The following is a 10,018-nucleotide window of genomic DNA, read 5'->3' as shown; positions in this document are numbered from 1 at the left end:
TGTATGCATTATATGTATGTTAGTAATGCTATAATTTGAATAATTAATTATTAATCTGTGGGTGATAAATAAACCAATGATAATAAATAATGTACAGTTTTTTTTTTTCAATAAACAACAACAGTCTGTAAAATTCCCAGTGCTGGGCTAAGGCCTCCTTTCTCTTTGAGAAGGTTCGGAACGTTCCACCACGCTGTTCCAATGCGGGTTGGTGGAATACACATGTAGCAGAATTTCTATTAAATTAGACAAATCCAGGTTTTCTCTCGATGTTTTTCTTCATCGCCAAGCACGAGATGAATTATAAACACAAATTAAGCACATGAATATTCAGTGGTGCTTGCCTGGGTTTGAACCCGCTATCAATGGTTGAGATGCTCGCGCTCTACCACTGGGCCATCGTGCCTCTCTTTATCTCACCTATTTTATTTTTAGTCTTAAAAATTCTAATGATATATTTTCAGTAAAGTCGATAAAAGAAAAAAAAAGAAATAATTTTGTAACGTCTAAATAATATTAACCTAATGAGGAAAATTCGTGTCGATCGCATTCATATAACAAAATGAGATTTGTTGTTAAATTTAGTGTCATTGGAAAGGTCTTGACCTGAATTTGTGATAAGATAATTTTACAAATAAGACACTCGGTCAGCATTCTCGGTCACAAGAACCGTATAAAACTTGCAACTACAAACTCTTACAAAATCCATTCATGGAGCGATTAATGAAACATCAGCTTAAATAGTATAAAAATAAAATTCAAAATCATTTAACATCATTGTAAATATTTTTTTAATACAGACATCACCTCTGAATTGTAATGACTGTACATCAAAACTCTTCATCCCTTCCATGTGTACGTATAAAAACAAAATATACATATAAAATGAATAAAACAACAATTATTTAAGATTTTATTTACAAAAATACATCACAAAGTATATATTGAGCTTAAAAGTCCTGTATAATGATAGAACACGTTCACTCCAACAGTTTGGAATTGAGATCAACGTCGAATATAGGTACTTAAGAAAGTTTCGGACATAAACCGTGGCTGCCTCATTTGGATACAGATGTATAAACAACCAATATCACCGTAATTTAACTTTACATGTGACAGAAATCTTTATTCATCCACGATATCTTAAGCATCTATCTTTAAACAACTTTTCATAACACCGAATAGTTGTTTAATAAACCCCATCACAAATGGAGCAGCCGAAATCACCTTTATAAAAAATATTTTACATACATTCAAGAGTCCTATGGCACTAAATTATCGAATACACCAATTTAAAGCAGGGAAATTATTCTACACATAAAATATCCATTAAAATTCTTAATAATAACATCTAATAAAGACTATTTTTAAAGTATTATCAATGAAAGGAAAGCCATAGGTTCAGTTTAATGTTTGAATTTCTTTGGACTGTATGCAAAAGCTATAGCTATGGACTTGCATCTGGAAGATATATATGGTAGAAATAGTATGAAAATATGACAAAAGAGTGCCAAGATTCTTTTAACATTTTGTTCGAAATACTTACAATAAGACAACAGATTATATAAATATTAATATACTTTCATAATATAAGTAATACAAGTAGCGGGGTATATAAACCACACCACCCCCTTATATATATTAATTCATTCAAAGTACACATACTTATAAAAAAAACAGGACAATATCTGCTCTTAAAATATCTTACGTCGTAAAGATTAACAAAAAATATTCCATGTTAATCATATGAATACTACCGAACATCTGATAATAGATTCAACAGTGTTGCCATAAATTGTCTCAATCCGTATGCCCATATAAAAAAAAAGAATGAAATTTTCAGCACAACATTGACTAGACAAAATGCAACATCAGGTACAGAATACAATATTACGTCATATATAATAATATATTTCAAAAATGAAGTAAGTTGGAAGTAATTTTATTTCATAAAACAAGCCAAAGGAAATTATTATATTACACATGAGTGAAAACGCAGGGCCTGTTTCATACATTGGGAGGCGTGGCTTATAAATTTTTATATTAATTAACTGGGTAGACATAACAATTATATATAACCACAAAAATATTCTCGAATTACAACAATATTTATGTGATCGAGATAATTAAGCAGTCAGTGTAATTTGCTTACATAGAAAAATATCATAGTCATACACTAAACATTTTACCCTTACATTGAATATTTTTATATCAAATCATTACATATCAATAAAAATAGACAACATTTTATCAATAATACCATGGAAACTAATAACTTGTGCTTTACCAAAACAAAACGGTTCTCACTTCTAAAATCACTTCTGCTTTATATCAACAGTGTTACGTCCGAATCACATTGTAATTCCTCAATATAACTCACATTTATTCACAAACAACACTTGTCTTCAACAATTTATTCCTCAAATATATATAAATTTTGTTTCCGAAAGTTCACCTACAAAGAAATCTATTAAATTAGAAGAAATGCTTTAAAATTATAAATCATCTCTATTATACATATACTTCTTCTGAAATACTTGATATTATTTTTAGGAACAAACAATTATTATTTCTAAAAACTGATTAATTCACATTTATTAACAAAAGATTAATGCTATTATAACATTTATTCCTTTTGAAATAACAAAGATATTTCCTTGTATGCCCAATTACAATAGTACCTTTTTCTCCATTAAATTCTTTTCACACCTGATTATAACATCGTCATTTCTTCCATTAAGCAACTCTTTGGCCCTCGTTAAGTCTTCCAGGAAGCAACGTCCTCTCTCTGTCCGCATTATCTGTTTCTTGGGAAGCAAATTCTTTGACAAGTACGCAATTAATTTCTGCCAGTCCTTGAGCAAAAAGAATGGTTTATCGTGTTTTGTTTCATTCGGTACTCTGCCATTGGAGTGTTCAAAGAAGACATTGATGACTTTTAAGCAGCTTGATACTCTAGCACCTTTTAAGTGATTTAGAAGAATGAGGTCAACGTCCTTGTGTGCTATTATGGGTTTATCGTATATGTTGTTGTAAAGATTTGTGTTTTCAGCTGGACCAACTATGTAAATAACATGAGTAGCCAGTTCGATTGCTTCATCTGCCCATATAACTGGATCACTGTGAGATGTTTTAGAAATATCACCGTCATACATTACATCGAAGCCATATTCAGACCGGAGGTAAGCAACAAATGAAGCCACACATTCAGCATGTAGTCGGTTCGCCGGTGAATAGATTACTAGAATTTTCGGTGGAGGTGGAATTTCTGGAATGTGACAATGAATTAATAGTTTAGTTGTAAAAGATAAAACACTATATGAAATCCAAAACACGTTACTCATATGCAAAAAGTAGAGTCAACACAAAAATTAAGAAAACTATACACTATCTCATTGTTTAAATAGAGGCACATCTAATATAGTTTGAAATATGTAAATTAAATTAAAACTTTAGCAATGAAATCATTGATTTTATAAATTTAAAAACAGTTAAAACTCACTCTCTCCATACTCCTTGCACCAATAACGACGGATCACACGGAGAACAATATAGTATGCAAACAGAGTTGCGACAACCAGAGCCGTGATGCTGGCAATACAGATGTTTAATTTCTGATGAACTTCACTACCTGGAAAGTATAAAGGAAACCATTTCATGTGGTCATCATTTCATCATCATCACAAAATGATTTGTTACATTTTGTACACATCTATTAAAATATCTAAAATATAATAACAGTAGATTTTACTATCTTAGAATTCACATACACATCAGCAACAAAGACGCAGTCTTATATATCATGTCATGATTTAATTCCAGATATGTATTTAAAAGCCATTAGCAACACCCTATATCATAACATTATTATTCGCCTCCTATTTTATGACTTATATCATACAATTTTTCATTTAATATACATAATATTATGGGTAGTGGTTAGCAACTCTATGTAAATATGTAATGCTCTCTTGCAGCAAATTAAGGTTGGAACCCATATCCAAAAATAGATCTCAAATATTGTGCACACACTTCCGACTCTTTATTATTGTATGTATCTCTTTTCTTCTCGGAATCTACTTTCCGAACCGGTGGTAGTTAGTTGTAAAATGACGATTCAAAAGCGCGAGTAAAAGCCTACTTGAATAAAGTTTATTTTGATTTTGATTTTTTTATGCGAAAGACCAGATGTAAAACTGCTGCAGTACAAATTGATACCTGCGTGCTTGCTGTGAACCATTTCTAGTTTGAAATAAAAAAATATGATAACTCACTGATAATTATCCTTGGACTCTCTACCGATTGACATTTAACTTGGCCTCTCTTGCATTTTTCATGTATCGGTGTAACAACAAAGAAGTATGTTCCAGCACTTATTAATAAGCTGTAATCATATGTTACTTCTTGAGTATTGTTTCTTAACTTGATTGTTGTGCTTTTAACTGCTTCTTTGCACTTAGTCCCTTTATTACACTCTTTCATAACTTCAATCTGATATGCCGTTATCTTTAATTGAGACGGAGGAGGCATTATATGTAATTTCATCGAGCTTGTCAGTATTTCTATGTACACAAACGGCTTCCAATCTTTTTCGCTAATGGTTGGACCTGTAATACAATTAAAATATAATATTAGAGTTAATTATTTTGTCAAAACATATAGTAACATATTTCATGACAATTTGACACCCTAATAAAAATAATACAATGATAAATCATGATTTATTTAAACACTAATGTTTAATATATAAAAGAAATATAAATATCTGGGAAGAAATATATATAGTAATTTTTTTTTATCCAGAGTAGGTAGTTTCCTGTTTTTGTTGTGTCTGTCTTGTTACAGATTAAAGTATTTATAGACTATGCAATTAAAATAATAAGGATAAATAATTGTACACTATAAATGCAACATATAAGTGCTTTGTTCTAATTATGTATATATACTTAAAAATATTATTCATTGTAACAATTTAGTTTAAATAATGTACTCACTTAACATTTCCGCAGATGGTATATTGAAATTGTACCTCCCTCTGTTCACTACTACATCATCAGTTGCCTCAAAATCGAGTATATGACTTTGACCATTGTAATCACCATCGGTAAGAGACCAGTAGCAGTCATAGTAGAGCATTGATTGTTCATTTATGGTGACATCGTTTGAAATGACAATATTCCTGCAGTGACTTTCTACGTTCATGAATTTTTGAAAACGGAATTTCATAGCTGGAATTAAAATAAAAAATCTTTGCAACATTTCTAAAATAATATAAGAAAGTCAATAATTAAAATCTTATCTGATAACAAACATAAAATAAATTTATCATATATAGTAATGAGAAAATCTCTTACTTTTCCATTTTATATTACTAAATGTAATATTAAGGACAGTATAATTGACAGAATAGAAAGTCCTGTTGTCTCGGTGAACTACGGGAAGAATGTAGGGTTTGAGGCTGACTCCACCAATATGGGAATTCGAAGATATGGGTCCAAAGTTGTCAGTACAGTCTGAACTATTTGGTGGTATATATTCTACTTTACAAGTATTATCATCGGAATAATCTTCACCCAATATCTAAAACAGATAATATTTAGATAGATTTAAAAATTATATATATTTCAATTTAAGCCTTATTCAATAAATAACTAATTGACACAATAAAAGGTTTTACACAACTGATATTAGCATTGTCTACAGTACAGTACAGATGTTAGGTTCTCCTCCTATATACTACTAAAATGGTGACTGCAAGATCCTTTGCAGTCAACATTTTTTTTTTAAATTTAAATTTAGAACAAGAAATTGTACATGACAAAACTTCATAGAGAAAAGTAGATTATTACTTGCAACTACTAATTCAGAAAATATTTCCAACAATGTCATTATTTATTAATTAAAATGTAAAACTAATCCTGATAATTGTAATTACTTAGTTTTTCTTTCTTATAGTATGTACATAATTTATAATTATACTAAATAAATATAACAATGGCTAATAAATTTACAATAAGAAGAATTATCATTTTTGAAAATCTACTACTCATTACATATGTACTTTTTTTTTTAAATAATAAATAATGGCCACAAAGGTCATAGTTTTTAATCTACATTTCGTACCTTATTTGATAACTAAAAGTAGCATTAACAATATCAATAACATATACGTGCGTATTATATCATACTAACAACTATTTCAAGGTTACAACGTTCGATAAATCAATACTGTATATCGAAATATTCTTTGCAATTCTCTTCAATTCACTTAATTATATAATCACGTACCTGTGTTGTACAACTACGTGTTATCTTCGTATTGTTCTCGCAAAGCTGATAATGTTGACCAGAAACATATTGAAACAGAAACAATAAAATAAATGAAATCACTTGTCCCCCCATATTGAACCCGCAAATAATTTAGGGACGAAATTTATAAAAATAAAGCACATCCATAGTAATGAGGATTAACGCATAATAATATTAAATAGAGTAATGTTGGCTTCGAGGCAAATAATAAAGTACAACGTAATAAAATTGTTTAATAAACGACGACCATTCCACTACAAAAACAATATGGCAGGATAAACGCACAGATAAATAATAGAATCTTGACTAGAGAGTCAAGACAATGTCAAAAATAAGGATTAGTAATTGTACATCATATAATAATGAATGAAACTGAAAATATATTTATTTATTATTATTTCAAAAATTTTATGTGTTGATATTTTAAGAACTTTTTATATATTATTTTTTTAAACAAATTAATACTTGTGTAAAAACAAAACGCACTCACAAATGCAAACTAATATTATGAATGAATTTAATTACATACGTTACTTCCTATACTTAGTATTATGTACATATCCCAAAACAAAACCTTTTTTTCATGCAGATTCGATTATATCATAGACTAGCTGAACCTGCGGCTTTACCCGCGCGAAATCTTTATAACTTTACCTATAGCACACAAACCGTTACTCACCATTCACAGATTCGAGGTGTAAATTAAAAAAAGTCTGTCGGTTAAACTAAAACTATCTCCATACCAAATTTCGAAATAAGTTCAGAACTTTAAGCATAAAGAGGTAACAAATGTAAGGAGTTATTTTCGCATTTATAATATATTTTTTTTTGAGTAACATTATGTACAAATCATTGTACGTAATATTAAGTTTAATTTTGCTGTATATATTATGAAACTAAAAATTATTATTTACGAAAAATAATCAAGCATATTATTGAAGGTTCGTAAATAGGTGTCATAAGTAAGTTTAACATTATACTTGTTTTACGTGAAGAAGTTCCAATAAGAAATGTGTATCGCTGACTTTACATGCTTAAAAAATAAATCATTAGAGCCAGACTGAAGTAACGAGATCATCACAAAACGTCTTAAAAGGGCCGAAGCTAATGGTCGATCCGAAACATAACAATACTTTGTATGCCATACAGATTGTGGTGGTAGAGGTTTTTCCTTATTGAAAAAAAATAATAAAAAATATATTAGTTTCCAAACCTATTATATTATCAAAGGTCGGAATGGACTAGCTGGTGAAAAACAATTTTATAAAACGAATATAATTTCGAAGTATTCTCGTCGATACTTCTACAAAAATTAAAACACTACTAATTGTTTTAATGAATGACGCTTTCGATAAAACTTATTCCTTATCGCATTTGCATTCGCATTTACATTTGCTCATTTGTACGCAAACTTGTCAGCTTGTTCTACAATAAATTGATCATAACCCGTTACGTGAAGTCGGCGAACTGCTGTCGCACAGATATTATTATTTGTTTTTTTTTTTTTAATTTAAGTTTTATAAATAAAATATTTTAAAAAAGTCTTTGTACTAGTTAAAAAAAATGTGTGTTGATAGTGATTTTAGTGTTCTATATTTATTTTTTATTATTTAACAATTAAAATCTATCTGTTTACTTTTAAATAGTGCATCATTTTAAATAAAAATATTCAATGTAATTGATATTTGCGGACTAAAAACTGAAGAACGAAATCGAAAATGGTGTTGAATGTGTTGTGTTTTCTATTTTTAATACACCAAGCTACTATAGCCGGATCAATAGGTAGGTAATGTTGTACAAAACCTTACCGTACCTTGTAACAAAAAAAATATTTAAGCATAATACGAACAAAAGGTAACTAATAATATAGTAAAATACGAATATCTATTGAATTGAATCTTAGCTTACAATTATGAAACCCATGAAAACCGGTTTGATGGTCTTTGTTTATCGTACTTGGTTTGTTTATCTTTAAAACATTTCGTATAAGTGAAATCATTCTAGGTGAAGATTGTGAACCGAGCGAAGATCTATTAGATGGAACTTGCAAATTAGTGACCGACTGCGAAGACGCTTTGAGGTAATTTATTTATATACAGCATGTTACAAACACAACAATTGTCAATTTATACAGACGTAATTCAGTATAAATAGCGGATTTTATGATTTAAAATAGAGAATTGTTTATTAAAACGTGTTGTTTTTTTTGCGTAATTCAATTATATTGCATCATATAATTTAAATACATAGTGAGCTCATCTAATTGTACGGTGATTGTTATACATGTGTGATTAAAAAAATTCAGTAAATCCACAGGAATACCCACCTTGGTATATTATTGTGATTCCATTTATCTCTGTAAGATAAGACTTGCCCATAGGCGTATCTAGTAGTATTCTATTATGTAGACTTCGGGTTGGGTTACGCCCTCCCATTGGGGAAATCCATAGATTTATAAACCTATAAAACTCTTCGATTTCTTTTCGATATTACATTAGAAACTTCTCAAACTTTCAGTGAATCTTGCTATATTGCCCATGTATTGTAAACACAACCTTCCTCTTGAATTCCTCTGTCTATGAAAAAAATCCGCATCAAAATCCTTTGCGTAATTTTAATGATCTAAGCATACATAGGGACAGACAGCGGCAAGCGACTTTGTTTTTTCCTATGTTTTATACTTTGTTTTATAAATATTTTTTATTATTTATAATACTTATTATATTTAAATAAGGTTATTTTAATGTGCCCGATTTTATTGCCGGACAGCATCACGATCAGGAATTCTGGATTGGAAAATTAATGTCAAAAAGTTGCACTGGACTTTATGAGCACGACTTCTTCATTGACTGCGAGTTTATCTTTGTTTTGTTTAGTATTGTATTATTATTAGTGGAATTCTGGATTAATCAGCTGAATTGGATGTTTTTTGGTCAGTTTGCCATTAGTCTTTATCATTTCTATTACGGATAGATTTAAAAATTGTTGTCATGAATTTCTTTAATATATTTATATTTCATCTGAGTAATCAAAGAAATTCAATTAAATTAATCTAAGAAGTTTTTGAAGTTGGCAACATTATAAAAAAAAGAAAACATTGGCAGGAATTTGAAAGGGCTCTCAGCTGAATACGCTGGAACCGGAACATTGTGATAAATTTAATTTTCATTACTGTATCTCTGTATATATTCTTTGCTTAATTTGAATAAAGAAGAACGTTATTAATTAATATCAAGAGTTATCCTCCAACAATTAATTAACAAAATAACTCTTACACTCATATGCGGATATTACGCGGATCTTAATCAAAGATTATGTAACAAAGCCTGGGCAAACACCGCTACAGTATAGTTATTATCAATTTGCCTTTATAATTTAGCTTGTAACATGCGGTAAAGGAAAAATGAAACATTCACGTGTCATATATAACTTTGCCAAAACCACAAAGCTACAGATAGTAGTTTGGATAACTTAAAAAACAAAAACCACAGAAGTTTAATTGGCGTAAGAAAAAATAAGTGTCTATGTAGGTATACTGTTATATTATATGTTAAGAACTTAGCTTAAGTTACACATGAATGGAAAATAAGTACCGAAGTACTTTTAAAAATTGATATATGATATAAAATTTTTAGAACATCTCAAACTCATTCACTTCTTCATTCATTTAAAGTGTATACGTTCTTAATATATACATGTGCTGCTCAAC

At 29.4% G+C, this 10,018-nt stretch overlaps 2 protein-coding genes across 2 annotated transcripts in view; one reads left to right on the top strand and one right to left on the bottom strand.

The window, feature by feature from the left end:
* Nucleotides 1–900: 900 nt before the first annotated feature.
* LOC124534079 lies at nucleotides 901–6,598 on the bottom strand. The gene is made up of 6 exons (XM_047109746.1): nucleotides 6,289–6,598; nucleotides 5,355–5,580; nucleotides 4,995–5,228; nucleotides 4,275–4,607; nucleotides 3,503–3,631; nucleotides 901–3,268 (listed from the first exon to the last, which is right to left on the bottom strand). The coding sequence occupies exons 1-6, from the start codon at nucleotides 6,400–6,402 to the stop codon at nucleotides 2,670–2,672; spliced, it is 1,635 nt and encodes a 544-aa protein (XP_046965702.1). The 5' UTR covers nucleotides 6,403–6,598; the 3' UTR covers nucleotides 901–2,669.
* Nucleotides 6,599–7,712: 1,114 nt separating this feature from the next.
* The window catches only part of LOC124534126 (serine protease persephone-like), a 31,487-nt gene continuing 29,181 nt past the window's right edge, over nucleotides 7,713–10,018 (top strand). The window contains exons 1-2 of the mRNA XM_047109821.1: nucleotides 7,713–8,091; nucleotides 8,314–8,389. Coding sequence (XP_046965777.1) covers nucleotides 8,028–8,091; nucleotides 8,314–8,389 — 140 coding nt within the window. The 5' untranslated portion in view covers nucleotides 7,713–8,027. The remainder of the gene's footprint in view (nucleotides 8,092–8,313; nucleotides 8,390–10,018) is intronic.

Source organism: Vanessa cardui, chromosome 12 (assembly GCF_905220365.1).
Source record: "Vanessa cardui chromosome 12, ilVanCard2.1, whole genome shotgun sequence".
NCBI classification, from domain to species: Eukaryota; Metazoa; Arthropoda; class Insecta; order Lepidoptera; family Nymphalidae; genus Vanessa; species Vanessa cardui.
This window is presented reverse-complemented; position numbering and strand designations above follow the sequence as displayed.